The sequence below is a fragment of the Giraffa tippelskirchi genome, chromosome 1, assembly GCF_054371585.1.
Source record: "Giraffa tippelskirchi isolate mGirTip1 chromosome 1, T2T-mGirTip1v1.2.pri, whole genome shotgun sequence".
NCBI classification, from domain to species: domain Eukaryota; kingdom Metazoa; phylum Chordata; class Mammalia; order Artiodactyla; family Giraffidae; genus Giraffa; species Giraffa tippelskirchi.
In genome coordinates, this window is record NC_137275.1 from 85,807,413 (window position 1) to 85,832,322 (window position 24,910).

Consider the following 24,910-nt stretch of genomic DNA (forward strand, 5'->3'; position numbering starts at 1 on the left):
GAGCCCTCTAAGTGCCTGAACGGATGGAGCTACAGAGAAAGACTGGCCAAAGAGGCCTTCAGATCACAGAACACCATTCCAGGTTCGATGCATGAGACAAATGCTCAGGGCTGGGGCAATGGGATGACCCAGAGGGATGGGATGGGGAGGGAGGTGGGAGGGGGGGTTCAGGATGGGGAACACATGTAAACCCATGGCTGATTCATGTCAATGTATAGCAAAAACTACTACAATATTGTAAAGTAATTAGCCCCCAACTAAAATAAATAAATTTATTAAAAAAGAAAGAAAGAAAAAAAAATGCAAAAGAGATACAGACTTTAAAGGATCTTGAAACTTTTTAAATAAATAATTGAGTGGGGAAAAAAAAAAAGAGGCTTGAAAAAAGACTCTGATAGGGCCACAACTCCTGTGGTGGAGGCAGTCTGTGTTCCTGCACACTTGGCACTGCTAGGGTCCTCGCAAGTCAAGCAACTGTGCCACCTTCACTCTCAACTCTCACTGGGGCAGAGCTGCCACAGGCAAAAAAAAAAAAAAAGTCTTTCGAATATGTGCCCAGGGTCGATTCAGTCATGTCTAACTCTTTGCGACCCTGTAGACTGTGGCCCGCCAGGCTTCTCTGTCAGAGAGGGGGGTTCTCCAGGCAAGAATACTGGAGTGTATTGACCAATTCTGGTCGTCATTCTCTTCTAGAGCACTATTTTTCCTGCTGCCCTAGCCTCCAATCGCCCTGAGTACCTGGTGCTACCAGAACCCCTGCGACCCAAGCAGCTGCACCATCTCCACACCTGGCCCTCACAGGAGCAAACCCAAGTCCTCCAGGGCTGCCTGAGGAGCAAACCCAAGTGGAATCACATGTAGAGGTGGAAATAAAACCACAATTGAAACCCGGGGCAGTGTGGCTAAGGAAGAAGACCCAAAACCTTCCTACCAGCTGTACAAGCTACAGACTAAATCCACACGGTCACCTAGGCAGACTGTGTCTATGGAATATATAAAAGGACATTGAGAGCTCCCACAAAAGAAAATGCACTAGTTCTGATAGCTGCGGACATTGGCAGCAAGAACACACAGGAGTAGGACCAGATTAGAATCTGAGCTGCCCCTACAGCAGGTCCAGAGACCAGCAGAGCATTGGAGGGCATCCTAGGGAGGTAAGATGGAATATGACTCCCAGCGAGGGAAAGGACTCTGATAGCAGTGACTCAAGAAAAACATTTATTATTCTTATTTTTTGACTTATTCTGTAGATTCTTTTAGATTTTCCCCCCTTTATCCTCTCTCTGTTGCAGTTATCAATTTTATTGGCACTAAGAAATCTAATTAAACTTTTGAGCTTTTTCTGTTTTTTCCTTAGTCACAATTTTTATACTTCTTATAAACCTCTGCCTGTATGTTGCACTTTGCAGTTCTGTGGAGTTTTCCTTTTTTCCCCCTTTTTTCTTTCCTCTTCCATTTTTTTTTCTTTTCTCTTTATAACTTTAATTTTTTTTAAACCTATTATTTTTTTCTACATTTATTCCTTTGTTTGCCTTTCCTACTGTTCCTTCTCCCTTGTAGTTAATCTTTAATGTATCTAAACCTTCTTTATCTACCTCTATTTAACTTTGGATATCTATTCGTTCTTTCTTTTCTTTCCTCTCAACATATTTGTTAGATTGTTTTCATTGTTTTATTCCCCACTTGGCACCTTGTTTAGTTTCGTTTTCCAGTTTGTGCTTTAGTTAGTTCTGTTCTTAACTGGTATACATACTTCTTTATTTCTTTGCCTGGTGTATCTACAGTACTTTATTTTTGTTGGACTATTTTGATTTTGCTCATGGGTGTATATGTGTATGTGTATATTCCACTATTTTAATTATCATTTGCCTGATTTTGTAACTGCCATTTGTCTGGGATTCATCTTTGGTTTCTCATTTTTGGATATTTGCTTTTATCTCACTTAATACCATAACAAACCACTTGTGGAATCTTTGTTCCTGACCAGAGATCAAGCCTGAGCCTTTGGAATAGGAGCACTAATTCCAAGATCCAAGACTATCAGAGAACTAACCCTAGAGAGTATCAATTAGTGAGAACTCCCACAAAGGAAACCACTTGAATACAAAACCTGGCATCATCCAACCACCAGTAGCACCCTGTGCAAGATGCCTCACCTAAACAACAAACAAAACAAAAATACCAACCCAATCTTCAGCAGACAGGATTACCACCTCACTCAGCCTTGCCCATCAGAGGAAAAACAAACAAACATACAAAAACTCAACACAAATCTCACCCTATATAAAGCTTACACAAACCCCTGTGCTAACCTTAGGAGGGCAGAAACCAAAAGGAAGAAAGAATTCAACCTTCTTCGAGGAAAGAATTCAACTTTCCTTGAAGCCTGGGAAAAGGAGACCTCAAACACAATAAATTAAAAAACAAATAATGAAAAGACTGTGAAATACTACACAAATGAAGGGACAAACTAGAAACACAGAATTCCAAATAAATGAAGAGGAAATAGGCAGACTACCTGAAAAAGAATTCAGAATAATGATAGTAAAGATGATCAAAAACCTTGAGAGCAAAACAGAGAAAATTCAAGAATAAATTAACAAACACCTAGAAGAATTAAAGAATAAACATACAGAGACAAACAACATAATTACTGAAATTAAAAATACTCTAGAAGGAATCAATAGAAGAATATCTGAAGCAGAAGAACAAATCAGTGAGCTGGAAGATAAAATGGTGGAAATAACTTCTGAAGAGCAGAATAAAGTAAAAAGAATGAAAAAAACTGAAGATAGTCTCAGAGACCTCTGGGAGTATATCAAACATACCAATATTCGAATTATAGGGGTCCCAGAAAAAGAAGAGAAGAAAGGGTCTGAGAAAACCTTTTTGAAGAGATTATAATTGAAAATATCCCCAACATGGAAAAGGAAATAGTCAATCAAGTCCAAGAGGCACAAAGAGTCCCATACAGGATAAATCCAAGGAGAAAGACACATACTAATCAAACTAACAAAGACTAAACAAAAAGCAAGATTATTAAAAGCAGCAAAGGAGAAGCAGCAAGTAACTACATGGGAAACTCCATACGCTTAACAGCTGATCTTTCAGCAGAAACTTTGCAGGCCAGAAGGGAATGCCAGGACATATTCAAAGTACTGAAAGAGAAAAATCTACAACCAAGATTACTGTATCTGGCAAGGATCTCATTCAAAATTGATGGAGAAATAAAAAGCTTTACAGGCAAGCAAAAGTTAAGAGAATTCAGTACCACCAAACCAGCTTTACAACAAATGTTAAAGGGACTTATATAGTCAAGGAATACAAGAAAAAAACAGATCTACAAAATCAAACCCCCCAAATTAAGAAAATGGTAATAGGAACATATATATCAATAATGACTTTAAATGTAAATGGATTAAATGCTCCAACCAAAAGACACAGACTGGCTAAATGGATACTAAAACAAGACCCATATATATGCTGTCTACAAGAAACCCACTTCAGACCTAAAGACACATACAGACTGAAAGTGAGAGGATGGAAAATAGATTCCATGCAAGTGGAAAGCAAAATAAATCTGGAGTAGCAATCATTGTATCAGACAAAATAGACCTTAAAATAAAGAATATTACAAGAGATAAGGAAGGACACTACATAAGAATCAAGGAATAAATCCTAGAGGAAGACATAACAATTGTAAATATCTATGCACCCAACATAGGAAACCCTCAATACATAAGACAAACACTAACATATAAAAGGAGAAGTTGACAGTAACATAATAATTGTAGGAGACTTTAATGCCCCACTAACACCAATGGACAGATCATCAAAACAGAAAATTAATAACTTAAACACAAGTCTTAAATGATACTTAGATGAGATGGATCTCATTGATATCTTCAGGACATTCCATCCAAATGCAGAAGAACACACCTTCTTTTCAAGTGCACATGGAACATTCTCCAGGATAGGCCACATCATGGCTCACATATCAAGCCTCAGTAAATTTAAGAAAATTGAAATAGTATCAGGCATCTTCTCTGACCACAATGCTATGAGACTAGATAACAATTACAAGAAAAAAATGTAAGAAATACAGACACATGGAAATTAATTAACACATTTCTAAATAACCAACAGGTTACTGAAGAAATCAAAAAGGAAATAAAAAAATTTCTAGAAACAAGTAACAATGGAAACATGACAACTCAAAACCTATGGGATGCAGCAAAAGCAGTTCTAAGAGGGAAGTTTATAGCAATACAATCCTACCTCAAGAAACAAGAAAAATATTGAACAGACAACCTAACTTTACATCTAAAACAACTGGAAAAATAAGAACAAAATTAGTAGAAAGGTAGAAAGTAAAAATTAGTAGAAACCCTAAAATTAGTAGAAGGAAAGAAATCATAAAGATCTGAGCAGAAATAAATGAAAAAGAAATGAAAGAAGCATAGTATATTAATAAAACTAAAAGTTGGTTCTTTGAGAAGATAAACAAAATTGACAAGCCTTTATCCAGGCTCATCAAGAAAAAAAGAGAGAAGAATCAAATCAACAAAATTAGAAATGAAAAAGGGGAGGTTACAACAGACAATACAGAAATACAAAGGATTATGAGACTGTTATGAACAACTATATGGTAATAAAATAGATAACCTAGAAGAAATGGACAGTATTCTTAGAAAAGCTCAAATTTCCAAGACTAAACCAGGAAGAAATAGAAATTATGAGCAACCCATTTACAAGCACTGAAATTGAAGCTATGGTCAATAATCTCCCAAAAAACAAAAGCCCAGGATCAGACGGCTTCACAGGAGAATTCTATGAAACATTTAGCGAAGAGCTAATGCCTATCCTTCTAAAATTCTTTTAAAAAATTGCAGAGGAAGGAACACTTCCAAACTCATTCTAAGAGGCCACCATTACTCTGATACCAAAACCAGAAAAAGACACCAAAAAAAAAGAGAGAAAGAAAACTACAGGCCAATATCAATGATGAACACAGATGCAAAAATCCTCAGCAAACTTTTAGCAAACACAATTCAGCAACACATCAAAAAGCTCACACACCATGATCAAGTTGAATTTATTCCAGGGATGCAAGGATTTTTCAATATACACACAAACAATGTGATACGCCATATTAACAAATTGAAAGATAAAAACCATATGATAATAGATGCAGAAAAAGCCTTTGACAAAATTCAGCACCCATTGATGATTAAAACTCTTCAATAAATGGGCATAGAAGGAACCTACCTCAACATACAAAGGGCCATATATGATAAACCTACAGAAAACATTATTCTCAAAGGTGAAAAACTGAAAGCACTCCCCCTAAGATCAGGAACAAGTCAATGGTGCCCACTTTCACCACTATTATTCAACATAGCTCTGGAAGTCCCAGCTACAAAAATAAGAGAAGAAAAAGAAATAAGATGAATCCAGGTTGGAAAAGTAGAAGTAAAACTCTCACTGTTTGCAGATGAAATGATAGAATACATAGGAAATCCTAAAGACACTATCAGAAAATTACTAGAGCTAATCAGTGAATTTAGCAAAGTTGCAGGATACAAAATAAATACAAAGAAATCACTTGCATTTCTATATACTAACAATGTAAAATCAGAAAGAGAAATTAAGGAATCAATCTCATTCACCATTGCAACAAAAAGGAATAAATATCTAGGAATAAACTTACCTAAGGAAACAAAAGAACTGTACACAGAAAATTATCAGACCCCAGTGAAAGAAATCAAAGATGACATAAACAGATGGAGAGATATATATTCCATGTTCCTGGGTAGGCAGAATCAATATTGTGAAAATGCCTATACTACCAAATGCAATCTACAGATTCAATGTGATCCCTATCAAATTACCAATGGCATTTTTCACAGAACTAGAACAAAAAAATTCAGAATTCATATGAAAACATAAAAAACCCCAAATAGCCAAAGCAGTCTTGAGAAAGAAGAATGGAGGTGGAGGAATCAACCTTCCTGACTTTAGATTATACTATAAAGCTACAGTCATCAAGACAGTATGGTACTGGCACAAAGACAGAAATATAAACAAAGAGAACAAGATAGAAAGCCCAGAAATAAATCCATGCACCTATGGGTTCTTTAAAGGTGGCAAGAATATGCAATGGGGCAAAGACAGCCTCTTCAATAAATGGTGCTGGGAAAACTGGACAGCCATATGTAAAAGAATGAAATTAGGACACTTCCTAACACCATACACAAAAATAAACTCAAAATTTAGGATTAAAGACCTAAATGCAAGATCAGAAACTATAAAACTCTTAGAGGAAAACATAGGCAGAATAGTCAATGACATAAAACAAAGCATAATCCTCTATGACCCATCTCCTAGTTTTTGGGTTATGGGAATAAAAACAAAAGTAAACAAGTGGGACCTGATTAAACTTAAAAGCTTTTGCACAGCAAAGAAAACTATAAGCAAGGTGAAAAGACAACCCTCAGAATGGGAGAAAATAATAGCAAATGAAACAACTGACAAAAGATTAATTTCCAAAATATACAAGCAGCTCATACAACTCAATATCAGAAAAACAAAAAGCCCAATCAATAAGTGAGAAAAAGACCTAAACAGACATTTCTCTAAAGAAGACATACAGATAGTTAACAAAGACATGAAAAGATGCTCAACAGTGCTCATTATTAGAGAAATGCAAATCAAAACTACAGTGAGATATCATCTCATACCAGTCAGAATGGCCATCATCAAAAAGTCTACAAACAATAAATACTGGAGAGGGTATGGAGAAAAGAGAACACTTTTGCACTGTTGGTGGGAATATAAATTGATACAGCCAGTATGGAAGACAGTATGGAGATCCCTTAAAAAACTAGGAATAAAACAACCATATGACCCAGCAATCCCACTCTTAGGCATATATCCTGAGGAAACCAAAATTGAAAAGTACAAATGTATCCCATTGTTCATTGCAGCACTATTTACAATAGCTAGAACATGGAAGCAACCTAGATGTCCATCAGCAGATGAATGGATAAAGAAATGTGGTACCTATACATGATGGAATATTACTCAGCCATAAAAAGGAACACATTTGAGTAAGTTCTAATGAGGTGGATGAACCTGGAACCTATTATACAGAGTGAAGTAAGTCAGAAAGAGAAAGATAAATATTGTATTCTAATGCATATACACGGAATCTAGAGAAATGGTACTGAAGAATTTATTTACAGGGAAACAATGGAGAAACCGACATAGCGAATAGACTTATGGACATGGGGAGAGGGGAGGAGAGGGTGAGATGTATGAAAAGTGTAACATGGAAACTTACACTACCATATGTAAAATAGATAGCCAACGGGAATTTGCTGTGTATCTCAGAAACTCAGATGGGGCTCTGTATCAACCAGAGGGGTGGAATGCAAAGGTAGATGGGAGGGAGGTCCGAAAGGAAGGTGACATGTGTATACCTATGGTTGATTCATGTTGAGGTTTGACAGAAAACAGCAAAATTCTGTAAAGCAATTATTCTTCAATAAAAAATAAATTAATTAAAAGAAAATTAAAGGAAAAAAACACTGGATTTTTGGAAGGAGGGATAATTAGGGGGTGTCTTATTGTGGGATAGAGGGATAGTCACAATAGCCTTGAGCTGACAACTGCAGGAGTGGCCTCAGTTCCCCAGGGAAAGTATCCGAGAGTTCAGTATGTATGTCCTGACACTTTCTAAATTCTATGGAAGGCTGACTTCACAGCTCAAACCACACATAAACAAACATACACACGTATACACACAAAATAATTTCTTTTCCCACTTCACTTAAAAATAAGTTCAATGTGTGATACAAATGATTTCCTGTGTTTTGTGTGTGTGATTTTTACAACTCGGGTATGATTTCAGCACATGGTAATTTGAATGTGTAGCAGCCATAAACATATTTAAAGATATATGATTCAAACAGTTATAATGGATTGGCAGTTAAAGGCCCAGCTAGTTAGAAAGAATTCTCAAATTTATGAAATGTGTTCTTCATCTGTTGATTCCATGAGTTAAGTATTAAGTTGCATATTAATAACTAAATTTTAATAGTGATTTATGACCTACAGGGCATCTACAATAGGTTTTCCACTTAGCATTTAACACCAGTTTTGTCAGCAATGATTGTTTTTCTCATTTTTAGATATCGAAACTGAGGATAACAAGCATATAGGATCTTAGCCGACTTTAGCACACTAAGAAGCTGGATCCAAAGCTGGTTCTCACATTAAGACCGAAGTTCCTTCCACTAACATATCCCACCTCTCTGAGTAAGCAATGCTCAATACTTTAAGACAGGAAATCATATTTGAGGAAGTTGGCAATCTCAGTCTGTAAAGTTAAAATTTTCATTAAATACATATATGATTTTGCTTATTAATCTGAGTGATTAGTTTATACATGGAGTTAAATAACTTACAAACCTTAAAGGGATACCAGATAATACACCAGTCTGTATATGTCAAATTGTGCCTGTATATAATGTGGTTAAGAACATAAGTGGCAATCATATTCCAATCCAACATCAGTTCTATTGTGAAAATTTTTTATGTGCTGATTTTTCTCTTTATGAGAAACCACATTGTAATTATTTAAATATTTGCTGATCCTAGATTGAAATCAACTTGGCAATGAAGTAGTTTATCTAAGGAATAGGATATTATAAACTGTAGGATTCTGAGTTCTCAAGTTCAGCAAAACATAGAGTCACTATATGCTGGAATACTATTCTTGGTGTTTATGTATATTACCTCACATGATCTTTCTAATGTCCCCATGAGGTAAGACTGTATTTATCCATGTTTTATAACTGAAAAAGTTGAAGGTTAAGTAACTTGCCCAAGTTCACACAGAAAGTAAGTGGCAGAGCTGGAATTTGAATCCAGACTGTCTGGCTCCAGGAGAATTATAAATGTGACACTAGGTAATTAATTACCAATAGTTATTTCCTCTTCACTTCTTTCCTTCTCTTTTAAGTCCTATATTAGCTTCACTGACATTTATATTAGAACAAAGAACATTTTTTTTTCAACCAACACAATAGTGGGTAGGTAGGGAAATGCCTAAAATTTCTTTCAACTCAATCATTAATAATTAATTGAATTCAGGATATTCAGAGGCTGAGTATCACTAAGTAGAAATTCATTCATTGCATTGCAGTCTTAGTTTGACATTTACAGGTACTGAAGGTGCTATGAGAGGCAGCAGTGCTTCTAAATTACTCAAGTAGTGAGTATCTACCCTTAATCTTTTCAGTTAGAAAAACTCAATTTATTGCAGTTCCACTACATTGGAGGACTGCAAACTAGAAGGGAAATTTTGAAGAACAATGTTCTCTGATTTTAAGCACTATCACCCTATGATAACTTTAGCTCTCTCCAAGCCTCAGTGTTCTAATCAGTAAAATGGAAATGATAAAATAGGCCTTGAAATGTTGTGATAGAAGTAAGGCATGTTAAGTGCCAGCCACCACAAACAGTAGATATCAGTAGATGTTGTGACAATATTTATCTGGGTTAACTTAGACCAGACCCAGTTGTGATCGCCATTCTCCGAGTTGTGACACAAATAATTTAGGTTGGGGCCAGAATATGACTGATTAAACAGAAGAAAAATCACTTTACATTTCAGATGAAAGTGAAAGTGTTAGTCACTCAGCCGTGTCCAACTCTTTGTGACCCCACGGACTATAGCCCACCAGGCTCCTCTGTCCATAGAATTCTCCAGGCAAGAATACTGGAGTGGGTACCCACATTTCAGATGAGCAGCACATTAAGAGTAAAATCAATGTCGTTGACATTTTGACTATCGACCTTACAATATAATTCATCACTGACTCTACACAGACAGATGATTGCCTTAGAAAAGGACCTGCTTGGAATACTGCTCAACTTATTCAACAAAAGCTTTTTAGATTTTTTTTTTCTTAAAGTGAAGTGGAAGAAAGGTACTGAATATCAATTAGAGTATCAGAGAAATTCTGGTATAATTTATATACATTATTATCCAAACCAAAATTTCCCATAAAAAATTATAAATCCTGGCTTTCGCAAAAAGCAGAGCCAAACAAGGGTTTGTGTGCAATTTGTAGAGGAAAGTAATCTCAGGAAAAGGAGTAGAAAACTTAAACAGTGAAATCGGAGCAGCCATAGAAGAGGAAAGCGTTTATTCACTGGTCCCATTCCTCTTTTTGGCAAAGGCTAGACTGCTAAGGCTCTTACACGTCTAGCTCAGATACACAACAGTGCCAGGCAGGGTTCTGTAAGTGAAGCATGCCTTAGGATCAGAACAACAGCAGACAGGAAAGCAAGAGATAGTCATTCATATGAGACAAGATACTGTCAAGCTACACCTGACAGGTTGCCATAGCAATGGTTAGACTAAACACATCCAGAGAGGATGTAGGTGGCTGCTTCTATTTAGAGACTGGTTATGATTATCCCTACTGATATGTCATGCCACAAGACACAAAGCCTCTATTGATGTTTAGAAAACTACTTTTTTTATGGTTGCTGAAATTGAGGAATCATATAGTGGCCTCTCTAAATGTAATTGACATCACTAATGTTTCCCACGTTACTGCTGATGTGTGTACAACAGTAGCAAAAAGATCTTATTTGCCAACTAAAAGAACTTCTTTAAACATTCAACAGGCATTATTATCCTAACCTAATAGAGCTATAGTGACCCACAGGAATTCGGTAACAGGAAAGGAGACACTCATTACACAGGAATCGAATGGAATGTCGCTTAGAGTAAATTCCTGCTTTGACATTCAGTGTTTAGAAAAGCATATCTCAAATTGTTCTCAAAGGTGAAGAGGAAGTTGGAAAGTAATGACCAAGACAAAAAGAATATAAAGAACTTGGATTAGACAATTATTTGCAAGTCAAAGTATTTCCCTGAAGCTTGAAATATAGCTTCATCAATGAAAAGGAAAGGATGGGCAATTATCCAGTAAATTAGAAGCTCTCTGAAACCTTCAAATGTTTATCTTTTTACCCTCAATATTTAAATAATTACAATCAGCAAGATAAAACTGCCAGACAATTTGCTAACAACAACTGTTATGAATTTCTTGAAAATAAAAATTCTAGAATGACCACTTCTATTTTTAGATAGAGATCATTGATGAAAAAAAAAAGTAGAGTAAAGAAAAAATGCAAAATAAATGGCTTGGAAGCTGAATACTTTTCCCACTGAATTTGTTTCCACACTGGTTCACTCTTTTTACAATAGGTCACCCATCTCAGGTAAGTTCTATTGGTAAGTGTCTAAGAGGAAGTAATAAGTAAGATAATTTGCTCTGAAGTAACTCATATGTTATCTAAAATAACATATGAATTAATGATGTATGATATTTATTTTGATTTTCTTCCAAATTCTCTTTTGTGAACTTTGCTTTAAGAAAAAAAAAGCCATTTTGTATTTTTGAGAAGTGAGGAGCAAGGTTTCTCCTTGAATATCTATAACTTTAAGAAAATATTACATAAAATATTTGACATCCAAAAAAGGGATGAAGCATTCAATTGGCCAAAAATTCATTTGGGTTTTTCTATAACATCTTTAAGAAAAATCCAAATGAAGTTTTTGGACAACCCAACAGAATCAATTCTATTTAGATATTCTTTCTCCCAATGATTACGGTCAGAGTAGCTTATCCTTCCAGATTTGCTGTAAATTACTATCACCTGATACTAGGTCGTCTACCTATCCCTATCATCTCCTCTGCTACAGTTTGGAAATGACTTACTTTGATAAGAAGCCCCTTTCCTTATATTTGGTGCTCACTCCCATAGCCAGGAATCAAAATAATCCACTTGTTTTCATGTTATGTTCTGTGATTCATACCTATCTATAACATTTTCACAGGGATAAGATGTGTGGTTAGTTGCTCAGTCATGTGTGACTCTGTGACCCCATGGACTGTAGCCCGCCAAACTCCTCTGTCCCTGGGGATTCTCCAGGCAAGAATACTGGAATGGGTTGCCATGCCCTCCTCCAAGCCCAGGGATCAAACCCAGGTCTCCCACATTGCAGTTAGATTTTTTACCATCTGAGCCACCGGGAAGCCCTTTCACAAAGATAAAGTAGTAAACAATAAGTGATTACCGGAGGAAGACATTAAAAATGAAAAAAATGAATAATATGTCATGCATTTATGTATTCATTCAGCTTATTATATCCTTATTATGTTTAGAACTGTTACTACAGAAATTATAATAGATATGACCTTTACTTTCAAGGTGCTTATAGTCTGGTAGAGGAGATATGCACACAAATGACTATGAAAATAAGTGCCACAAGTCAGTTATAAATATCAACATCCAGAAGAGAAATAAATTGCTTCTCTATGTTATTAATCTTCCATTGGGCAGGACAAGACTAAATACTCTTGGGAAACAAGTGTAAAGAATACTCATTCCTCACCATCAACTCTAGGCACAGGTGGGCAACTATGCACCAGACAAATTTAATCTATCCTTGGACATCTCTATTTGAGTATTTTATTAGGATTTCAAACTCACCATGTCCAAAATCAAATTCACCTAAACCATTTCCTCCTATCTTTCCCCACCCCTGGTGCCAATCTATTTCCCTATTTCTGTTATTCAAATAACATTCTCTCTATATCTCAGTTATTTTCTCTCTCAAAATCAGTCAATAATATGTCAAATCACAAACTATCTACCTCCTTAAATCTCTTCATTGACCCCTCTTTTCATTTTATTGATTTGTAATAACATTTGCACCATTTTCTTTAGTTTTTATTTATCCTGACTGTAATAGTCTAATCTTTATCCTGCTGACAGATTAATCTTCTCAATTGATAGCCCCAAATATATAATTCCCATGCTCAAACTCATTTAGAGTCTTCAAAATAGTTAACTATCTGAGTCAATGTTTCTAACCTTGGCATTCAACGTATTCTGAGACTATATTTCCAACACTTAACCTCTGTCCAATCTGTCACCTCCTTATATTTCTAGACTAAAACATAGTGCTTTAAAGTTCCTACTCAAGAAATTTCATCCATCCAGGGTCTCCAGTTTTTCAAGTTTCAAAGTTTATCATAATTTCCATTTTTATATGAAGCCTTTGTTGATATTCCTACACTCCAAACTAAGCTAGTTGTGAATTCTCCATAAACATTATTTACTACTTAAGACTTCTAATATAATCAAACTTATAAATTGGGATTAGAGTTAGGGTTGGAGGATGAGCCAATTATTTGACTCATCCTCCTTTTTCCCCCTTCTAGGGCAAGAGTTGAGTCTTATTGATCTCTATAAACCTACAGCGTCTAACACAGTATCTGTCTTATAGTGTATTCAATCTGTTTTTACCCTGTGAAATGGAATGTTCAACCCCTAACAAATAAATTTCAACAAGCAGTTAAATTCATCTTCAGATACCAATAATGCGATGTTTGCTCCTGCTTGCAAAAGCCTTAAACATTTTAATCATTCCTAAGTTAATGCAAAGTTCAAAGAGGCAAATGACACTTGATAAATTAAGTACTTTCAGGGCCTCCTTTTTCTTGGAATCCTTCTTCATTTAATTTTTCTCATTCTTGACAGTCAAAAACTCATCGATCTAGACTTAAAAGCCAGCGGAGCTTAAAACCACTGTAGGGGTATGTTCAGTTTTAAATACAATTTAGAAAACCTTTAGGAAGAATGACAGTTCCTTTTCAGGAAGCTCCCATACATATTTCAATAGAACAGCTCTCCAAATTAGAGATTGTAAAATATTATACCACCAATGAAGTAATAGAAAGAGTCACTCACTGCCATGCAGAAAGATTTCCTTGATTTTTACGAAGAGTACAAAATACTATATTGTATTTATTTAAATCTGAGATTGACAAAAAAATCAGAAAGAAAAAGAAAAGTAGTCAATTCTCTAAAAAATCATTATTTAGGAATAAATTACCATGCAAAAAAAAAAAGAAAAGCATGGACCTTCCTGACAACTTGTGAATTTAAGGCAGATGAAATGCCTCCCTCTGTACCCCTATAATCAACTCTGCTGATGAAATATGTTAAGTATTCTAAGCTTGGGGAACATATAAAGCTTTGAAATCAATGTGTTTCCGGTACAGGGGATTAGGAAAAGAACTTAATAAATCAGCTTAGGAAATGCTTCATTTCCTGTACCATATCTGGGAAGGAAAACATAAAACAGGCAGAACCAGGTGCAGCAAAATCATATATGTGGATGGGAAAATCTCTTCCAATTCCTTCTGGACCTCACTCAGCTGGTCAATTTATGCTCTCTGGAGCTAGTGCTTCTTTTTCTAGGATAAATGGGGTAGATTTTACAGACATTTGCCTTAAATTAACAAAGGCTCATTGACAGAGGCTGAAGGAGATAGTCATTATGTAACTGTCATCTCTGCTCAAATGAGAAATTATCTTAGTTGGGTTAAAAGTTCCTTAGAAAGAAGATACTACTAACAGAGAGGTTGGGATCATTACCAGTGAGGTAACGGACCTTGGTATTTTCTTAACATGACCATAACAGAAAAAATCTGCCAGGTCATCTCTGGGTTATACTTCACCTTTCCATCTTCCTTACAGTCAGGTTTTGCAGCCTGCTTCTATGAATTCTATTCCAATTTGCTTTCAGAAATACATGTAATCCATTCAGAGTTTAACAATGCAAGGGAAGTAGCGTACTTATTGATGCTTGCAGACCTGGGATGGCAAGCAGCTGAACTCAGATGTTCAGAATTTATATTGACCTGACATGTGTTTATGAGCAGTGTTTCTCATAGCACCAATTCCAGTTGGTTATAAGCTGGTGCATTGATGTCAGTATCACCTCATGAATAATTTTTGTTCTGAAAAAATCAGAACTTTGTAAATCATCTAAGCTAACTTTTGGTCTTGATACCCACTGCAACTTAAATCTGGAAGCTCCCAGACGGGTTGTAATCAATTGTATGTGATTTTGTAGTGTTTGGATATTTGTCCTAAATGTATACACATATTTTGAGAAATTAATGATAAATATTGTTCAAGAAGAAGTGTGTTTATTTTTTCGTACCTAATCACTGAAAATTGGAATTTTGTAATCAGTGGACTTTTGAAAAGAGTACATGCAAAATAAAATTAGGGGCTGTGCTGGTAGCTCAGATGGTAAAGAATCCACCTGCAATGTGGCAGACCTGGGTTCGATCCCTGGCTTGGGAAGATCCTCTAGAGGAGGGCATGGAAAAATTAAATTAGAATTGAGTTTTTTTTCCAGGGCTCCTCAGAGTCAGAATTAATGTGTCCCAACTGTGTTCTTTTATGATAGTGTTTTGTATTTTGGTTTTTGCACTTATTAAATCTGTCTTGTGTTAGAATTACATGTTTATTTCTCCCAGTGGTGTATTTACCACTGTGGGCAAGGACAATGTATTACTCATTTTTGCATACATTGTACTGCCAAGTACATGGTGGGAGCCTAATAAATATTGATTAAATGTAATTACTTGCAGTAAATCTCTCTGGAAGGGTTAAAAGTCAAATGTAATCATTTCTTGCAACTGGTTATTAATATAGTCAGGGCTTATGTAGGTGCGTATATATCCCTTATCTAAGTTTCAGAACCTGCAGTCAATCAGTAGGGTTTTTATGTCTATAAACTCCCTGAAATGTTAAGCAAAATTTTGTACATATATGTGTAGATATGTGCTTATTTCTAGAGCAAGCATCTATACACTTTAATCAAGTGACTCTCCTCCTTTCTCACCCTCCCCTCTCAGATATTAAGATTCACTTCGCCAGGGAGCTTTATCCACCCTCTCAATTTATCAGAGCCAGAAAACAGTTGGGACAAATAATTGGCCAGCAACTGCAACACAACATTTCTGATTATTACAGCCTTTCACCCATACATGACAACCTTCTTATATCTAGACTTACATCTGAAAAGAGTACATTTTGAGAAATGGCCCATTTTTAACCAGCATGTGATCCTCAGATTGTGACTTTACAAAAAGGCTGCTGTGCATTCCCAGCACCTTTAGGATGCCGTGGAGCATACTGGAAGGCCGCTGCCACAGCAAACACTTTCCTTCAGCAAAAACAACCATCCTCTCTGTGGTGCCTTTTCCACGCAATCTCCAGCCACACGCACACGCTCAGTTCAGCAAATGCACTGATGCATCTGCATTTCAAGGCAAACTCTGTTAGGTAAACTGAGGCTCAGAGAGCCTGACGGGTGATTTCTAATCCACACCATCAGAAAAACAAGAGAAAACATTACCTGGGGTTTTTTCACCATTAGAAACACTGGACAGAAGAAGACAAAAGATGGTGCCTTGAAGCAGCTTCATAGTGCCCGAGGATGGTCACAGCGGCTCCTCTCTCCAGAGTCAGGCAGGGACAACACCCTCCCAGCCTGGCAGGGCCTTCTTAGCAAATGGAAAAGGTGTGCTGGATGTGAACAGCCACTGCCCATTCCTACTTATTTCGGGGGCTCTGATAAAGAACGGGAGGAAATGCACACACTCCCTTTGGGAGTTCAACACAGAGGAGATTTATTGTTTCAGTCCCTTACAGGAACTCTTTTTTTTTTCCTCTTCCTTTGGCAGCCACTTGTGTTTTTGTTACTACATTATTTTGTTCTTCTTCAACAAAAAGGTCAGGACGGGTTTTGAACAGAAAGAGATCTTTCTTGAGAATGGATCGTACAGGCTTTCTAACTTGTGTTTTGAAAGTGTGTTTTGGAGTGATTATAAAGGGGACTCATTAAACAGTGACTCGGTTCGGATAAAGAGGCTTTAACTGCCTGCGGGTTAAATTTTAAAGCAGAGTTCACAAGGAATTGACTTCACTTTTTCCAACTTGAAAGCCAAATTAGTAAAGACCACCTTCTGGAGATAAGTGCAAAACTTTATGAAAGTAGATCATGCTCTGAGTAAGGAAAAAGACTTCTTATGGAGTGACCAAGGAGGTTTTTCAGGATATTTCTCATAGAATTAAGTAAAATCATGTGAATGCCCACTGGTCATTCCTAGTCTTATTGTTGGAATCTGATGAAGGAAAAGGAAAAATTATAATACTCTACAGATACTCTTCTCTAGGAAATGTGATTGAAAAGGCACTGGAGTGGGTAGAATGCTCTTGCAACAAATCAGTGAGGTTGAGAGAGATGGAGTCCTTGGACCAGAATACCAATCAGGCAAGATCTTCAGTGTATCAGGGATCTATCTCTTTGATGTTAGCAGCAATTGATTAAAACATGTAATGCAGCCACAGTCCTGGCTAAAATCCCTGTGTGTTCCAAGTAATTCTACACTTCTCCCCAGTCACAGGCTGCACATCTAATCTCAGCCAATCATCCTTTTATATACCTTCAAGCATGAAGCCCAGTGGACAAAAGAGTGTCAATGGATCAATACTAATTCATCTGCTCCACCAAGAAAACTATTCCCAAATTACAACTCTACCTGTTCATAAGGAAAACACACATTTCACTACTGCACGGTGCTGGGCAGGACTAATGACAAGAGTAGTTAGAACAAGCCACTGATCAAAACATCGTAAAACACTAGCTTGTTTTATCCTAAGATACACCAAGTTCCAGAAGAGCCTCCAAGTGTCTATTTTGTGTATAAAACCTAATTTTACTCTCCCCTCTAAGTAATTTTCTAAAACAGACTGCCTTTGGAGTTGTTACTCAATTTAGCATATCCTGGACAGTATAAAGATAGCAATGTATGTGAATAGATGTCACATGCACTTTCCAGAAATAAATTGGGGTGTGGCCAAGAACTCACAGTGGAGACTTCACATTACCTCACTTCCTGCTCCTTGCTCTGTTTTAACTGTGGCGTTTTCAGCACCCATGGTCACTCCTGATGTTGGTTAAACTCATTGCTGCAGGGATGCAACAATATTTTTATTTCTTTGAGTTTGATGCCTGACTGTGAGGCATTTCCGTGAAAAAAATTAGATGCCTGTTACAAGAAAGCTTGATAATAGAAAATTAGGTATATTTAAAAGATAAGTCCTGTAGTTGAGAAAAATAAAGACAAAATCTGAGAAATACATTTTTAAATGGGTTGGCAAAGAAAAATTGGAAAACTAGGAGTAATATGGTAGGTCAGTTTCATCTTAATAGATGAGAAGGTACTTTTAAGGTAAAGTAATTCATTCAAACAGTGATGATTGCAACAGGTTACAGAGATCAATGGAGTAAAACAGAAAGTACAAACACAATATATATATATATATACATATATATATATATAGCTATCCATATATATACATAGACACAGATACATTGACCATGTGTGTGTGTGTGTGTGTGTGTGTGTGTGTAGAGAGTAGATACAGGCTAATTTAACATATAGTAAATGTGAAGAGTAGAATGGATTATTTCATTAGCAATTTTTGACAAGTTACAAGTGATCAATTCAAAGAAATAGAGGACAATAACAGAATAGGAAAGACTGGAGAGTTCTTAAAGAAAATTAGAAATATCAAGGGAATATTTCATGCAAAGGTGGGCACAATAAAGGACATAAATGGTATGGACCTGAGAGAAGAAGAAGATATTAAGAAGAGGTGGCAAGAATAGACAGAAAAACTATACAAAAAAAAGATCTTCATGACCCAGATAACTATGATGGTGTGATCACTCACCTAGAACCAGACATCCTGGAATGCTAGGTCAAGTGAGCTTTAGGAAGCATCACTACAAACAAAGCTAGTGGAGGTGATGGAATTCCAGTTGAGCTATTTCAAATCCTAAAAGATGATGCTGTGAAAGTGCTGCACTCAATATGCCAGCAAATTTGGAAAGCTCAGCAGTGGTCATAGGACTGGAAAAGGTCAGTTTTCATTCCAATCCCAGAGAAAGGCAATGCCAAAGAATGTTCAGACTATCACACAATTACACTCATCTCACACACAAGCAAAGTAATGCTCAAAATTCTCCAACCCAGGCTTCAACAGTACATGAACTTCCAGATGTTCAAGCTGTATTTATAAAGGGCAGAGGAACCAGAGATCAAATTGCCAACATCCACTGGATCATAGAAAAAGCAAGAGAATTCCAGAAAAACATCCACTTCTGCTTTATTGACTATGCCAAAGCCTTTGACTGTGGATCACAACAAACTGTGGAAAATTCTTGGAGATGGGAATACCAAACCGCCTTACCTGCCTCCTGAGAAATCTGTATGCAGGTCAAGAAGCAACTGTTAGATCCAGACATGGAACAATGGACTGGTTCCAAATTGGGAAAGGGGTACATCAAGACCGTATATTGTCACCCTGTTTATTTAACTTCTATGCAGAGTACATCATGTGAAACGCTGAGCTGAATAAACACACGCTGGAATCAAGATTGGCAGGAGAAGTATCAATAACCTCAGATACGCAGATGACACCACCCTTGTGGCAGAAATTGAAGAAGAACTAAAGAGCCTCTTGAAAGTGAAAGAGGAGAGTGAAGAAGCTGGTTTAAAACTCCACATTCAGAAAACGAAGATCATGGCATCCAGTCCCATCACTTCATGGCAAATAGATGGGGAAACAGTGGAAACAGTAACAGACTTTATTATTTTGGCCTCCAAAGTCACTGCAGATGGTGACTGCAGCCATGAAATTAAAATATGCTAGCTTCTTGGAAGAAAAGCTATGACAAACCTAGACAGCATATTAAAAACCAGAGACATTACTTTGCCAACAAAAGTCCATCTAGTAGTCAAAGCTATGGTTTTTCCAGTAGTCATGTATGGATGTGAGAGTTGGACTATAAAGAAAGCTGAGTGTTCAGGAATTGATGCTTTTGAACTATGGTGTTGGAGAAGACTCTTGAGAGTCCCTTGGAGTGCAAGGAGATCCAACCAGTCAATCTTAAAGAAAATCAGTCCTGAATATTCACTGGAAGGATTGATGCTGAAGCGGAAACTCCAATACTTTGGCCACCTGATGTGAAGAACTGACTCCTTGGAAAAGACCCTGATGCTGGTAAAGATTGAAGGCAGAAGGAAAAGAGGACAGACGATGAGATGGTTGGATGGCATCACTGACTTGATGTACATGAGTTTGAGCAAGCTCCAGGAATTGGTGACGGACAGGGAAGTCTGGCGTGCTGCAGTCCATGGAGTCGCAAAGAGTCTGACATGACTGAGTGACTGAACAAGTTATTAACCATCTTAAAAAATCAAAGTTAGCTATCTACTTCAAATACCAAAATAATATCTTATATGTTAAAATTTAAATGTAAAAATCAAAACCATAACATTCTGAAAGAGAAATGGGTGTATGTAACTAGAGTAGGGAGGATATTTTATGCATAAAATCAAAAGAAGAGTTCTTAAAAGAAAGTTTTGATTTGTTTTTTATATAGAAAGTAAAAGACTTTTTGTTCAACACACTGTAAGATGAAAAGGCAAATTTAAATGCCTGTAAAAAAATAATACATAATAAAGATTTGAATCCTTCAAATGTAAAGACCTCTTGCTAATAAATAATAAAACAATGACTCTGCACCTTAAACATAGAAAAAATAACATCATTATGGAAGAAATAGAAGACAGACAAAATGGAAAAGCATATTTATCTCAATAGAAATCACAAAGAAATGGATATTTAAGAACTGATATAACATTTTTTTTTTGCCTTCCCAATATAATTAGGTATATTTTCTGACAAATCTCAGTTTAAAAGAATTTAAGGAAAGTTACTATCTTATTCTTGTTACTGTATGATCTTTCATGTGGTTGTAACCTGACAACATACATCAAAGTTATTGATACACCAAAACAACATACACCTATATTAAAGAAACATTCTGTTTGAACTTGCAATTATATGCTTAGGAGTTTATTCTAAAAATGAAGATGCTCATTAAAGTTTATGTTATTATAAACATTTGTCAACATTAATTATTAGAGAATAAGGTAGAATATTTTGCCACAAAATACCAAAGAAATTGTTATGGATATGGAAACACATTCATGATATTTTGTTGCATGCGCCTGTGCATTTATATGTATATATGCATATATACCTACACACGAATATATACATACATACATATATATATATATGTATATATATATATATAAAATAGAAAATATTAACAGTGCTTATCTCCTGGTAATGAGTTGCAGATGGTTTTTATCTCATAATTGTTTATTTTTCTTTAAAAGTTTCTCAGAGCAAAACGTTATTTCTATCTTTAAAAACAAAACAAAGTTTTGTATGATCTGATACTTTTTGTTTAATATTTTGACTGAATATTTATAAAACTCTTGGTATTCTAACCTACTTGAATGTTTTAATTATTTGAAAGATAGATAATTACTTGATAATCTATGGCTTAAGAGTGCTTTAATAAAAGAAAACCTCGGAAGAGACCTAAACCACCTTAACCTGAGAGATGAAAAGATGCTTTTGCTTTGTTTTTTTTCACAATTCGTCCTTTGTATTCCTTGCTGAATCAGAAAGGTAAGCTGTTGTGGGGTCATGCAAGAGCAATCTCAGAATTCTTTACAAGCACTTCTCAAGGTCTGCCATTGACTTCTTTGACACTGAAGAAGTTGTATAATGAAGACTCCAACACTGATGAGTGTGTGTTAACTTGTGTGGTACTGAAAAGATTTATTCAGCCGGCATCATGATTGAACCCCCAAATTAAACTTCCTTTCCATACTTTATTCTTTCTCTCTGTCAGCTTGTTACTGAATAAAATCATCTAAAGAGGTAGGAAGACCAAAAAGTGCTCATGAACTGGCAAAGAGCATGAGCTCTTGTGTTCAAATCCCAGCTCCTTCCTTTAGTCCTCGGTGGCTCTACTGAGTTACTCAGCCTCATTAAGTCATATTCCAGAGTATTCTAAAATTGTATATTAAAACAAACAAACCTTAAACTTGTAATTTAGGCTGAAATAAATTGTCTTAGATCAATGGTATATTTTCATGTTGTTGGGATTTTTAAATAAGCCATATTATTCCAAAGTGATTAACCACTTTGCAAAAAAGTATTCAGATGATGAGAGTTCCAAAATATTGTCAAGAGCAGATTAAACAGAGTCTCAACTCTTTTTCTCAGGACTTTATTTCATGTTCCACTTTTCAGATTTTTAAAAATATCAGGTCCTTTCTTTGGTATAGATAGAACCTAACAAATTATTTTTGTTACTTCCCTATCTGAAATCCCTGGCGGCTCAGATGGTATAGAATCTGCTTGCAATGCAGAAGACCTGGGTTCGATCCCTTGGTTGGGAAAATCCCCTAGAGAAAGGAATGGCAACCTACTCCAGTATTCTTTCCTGGAGAATTCCATGGACAGAGGAGCCTGGTGGGCTACAGTTCATGAGATCAAAAACTGTTGGACACAACTGAGTGACTAACACTTTCAACACTATCTAAAATGGGAACTGGAGGATCTTCTGAAGGTATTGAGAAGAGAGCTGAATATAAACAGACTCACGTGCTAGAGATATTAAGTCCCTCTCCTGCAAAGCCAAATGGATATGAGGATCAATAGTGGGTCCTGGAGAAGGGAATGGCAGCTCACTCCAGTATGCTTGCCTGGAGAATTCCATGGACAGAGGAGCCTGGAGGGAAACAGCACATGGGTTCACAAAGAGCCAGACATGACTAAATGACTAACACAACACTATACAACAATGCCACTAAAATATCTTCCTCACTTCCTATATTTCTAGTAATCAATTCCTAGTGTCTCAAGGCTAATGCTATATTATTGATCCTCAAATGAAAAAGCAGACATGGCAAGCTTAGTTTTGAAGCTTCCAAAGAACGTATCTTTTACATTCTACAATTGTTGTTTTCAGTTGTTCAGTCATGTTGGAATCTTTGTAATTCCATGGACTGCAGCACGCCAGGCTTCCTTGTCTTTCACTATCTCCCAGAGTTTGCTCAAACTCATCTCTATTGAGCTGATGATGCCATCCAATCATCTCACCCTCTGTTATCTCCTTTTCCTGCTTTCATTCTTTCCCAGCAACAGGGTTTTTCCAATGAGTGGGTTCTTCGTATCAGATAGCCAAAGTATTGGAACTTCAGCTTCATCATCAGTCCTTCCAATGAATATTCAATGGTTCATTACAATTTTAAACCTCAACATATAAAGACAGTTCTTTCACTTCACACCAACTCGATAGGGTTCAATATCTTAAGTCTTGATATACAAGGACATAAATATGGAAGAATCATAAAAACACAGTAGCTCATAGATAAGATTTACAAAAAATTATTTTAGAACAAATTCTTAAGGAATGTCATCATTTTTCAGGAGTAATATTGACAAATGGTGAATGAATTTGCATATCCAACAGTTGAAATGACTGCAGTTCATTATTCTGTAAAAAAGTTCTCCTGTTGGACCACTCTTGTTAAAAAGTTCAATCACCATTTTTTATCCTCATCTCCTTTAAGAAGCTCTGAAAATCATTGCCATAAATTGATTTTTTTGTATACAAAACTGAACTTAAGGGTCTTTTCCTATTAATCATGTAGATCATTTTAACAAGGAAATGACGCTTTTACCAGAACTTTTGGGCAATAAACGACAGATAAATCATTGAATTATATCTAATGAAGCACAGGTATGGCTACTTCCTTGGAATTCTAGAATATTTAAATGAACTCAGAAATAAACAGGCAAATATAAAGTGCTTCATTATTTCCTCAACTTTCCATTTAGCTCAGCTGTTACTACATACTCCATGTCCAAGATTTCTTCTCTGATGTCTTATTTTGAGTGTGTTGGAAATAGTATCTTAGGGAAATATTCTTTTTTTTATGTCAAATGACACCTAATAAAAATGAGTGAGCAGTATATGCCAGGGATTTTTTTACAGATATATTTATACAAAAGTGTGATGAAAGGGAATGACATCTCAGTGCTGTCACTGTTTATATATGTTCCATCCAGCTTAACTAAGCTACCTATTCAGATTTTACTCCTTTTTTCCCTACCCATTTTAGTTCTTATTTTCAGTTTAGCAAATCCCTTTTGCATTGTTCATCTCTGTGGCCATTTCGTAATACTCAAAGGAATCTTTCACAGGACCAGATCTGAAAAAATTTAAAAGCATGATGAGGTGATTTATTTACTTCTTCCTTCCAAACTTCCAGACAAGTGTAAGTTGAAATTAATTCTCTACAATCTGGTTTGTTTCTTTCTCTCTTTTATTTTTTTTTCCAAATAAAGAAAACCAGCTATAGGCACAGCTTTCTCGTATTCATAGAAACATATAAACTTAAAATTAGAAATAGTGTCTGCACTGGTTCATTCCTCCTAATAAACCACTCTTTACACATAACTAACTCAGTGAAAGAATTACCTTACTAATGTCTTTGGGGCCATTCCCCAAGAATTCAAGAAATTGCTGCTTACTCTGTGTCTATTTCATTCTAATTTTGGTCATTCTCTCCCAGGATCCAGTGGATGGCCTCTACCTACCTGGTGTTTCAATTTGGTCTTCCCTTGGATGCTGTATCTCAGAGCAACACTCTACTAACCTGTGAAGAGATTTCTCGGATTAAGAAGTTCTGTACCCCCCACCCTGACTCTTGCCGAAACCAGCTGAAATTTGCAGCCAAGATTTTAATGAACATCTAGATCCCTGTATTACGCAGGTTCACGTGACAGAGGTTTTACACAGAAGTAACATGTCCCTTCCAGGACAATGCATAGAAGAGCCCATAAGAGTCCTCTGTGTTTTTGTTTTCCTTCCATGGCAACGTTTGAGACTGTGTATCCCTGATGGAGCAGTCTGTGTCCCTGGGTAATTGTGTGAAGAAAAACCCTCCATCTCCAACAACACAGACCTGTTCTGAATTTGCATGAGTCTTACATAAATATTTATTGTACTAAGCCA

At 36.2% G+C, this 24,910-nt stretch overlaps 1 protein-coding gene and 1 long non-coding RNA gene across 4 annotated transcripts in view; one reads left to right on the plus strand and one right to left on the minus strand.

Annotated features, from left to right (window-relative positions):
* EMCN (endomucin) overlaps window positions 1-16,499 on the minus strand; it is a 118,084-nt gene extending 101,585 nt beyond the window's left edge. For all 3 annotated transcript variants that reach the window (XR_014083845.1, XM_081597019.1, XM_081597008.1), the window contains exon 1: window positions 16,307-16,499. Coding sequence is in view for 2 of the 3 variants with exons in the window: in XM_081597019.1 (XP_081453145.1) it covers window positions 16,307-16,376 (70 nt within the window). In the remaining variant the exon portion in view is untranslated. The remainder of the gene's footprint in view (window positions 1-16,306) is intronic.
* On the plus strand, window positions 18-24,910 carry LOC145547465 (uncharacterized). The gene is made up of 4 exons (XR_014083848.1): window positions 18-82; window positions 694-1,154; window positions 8,193-8,319; window positions 24,468-24,910. It is a non-coding gene; the product is annotated as an uncharacterized LOC145547465 (long non-coding RNA).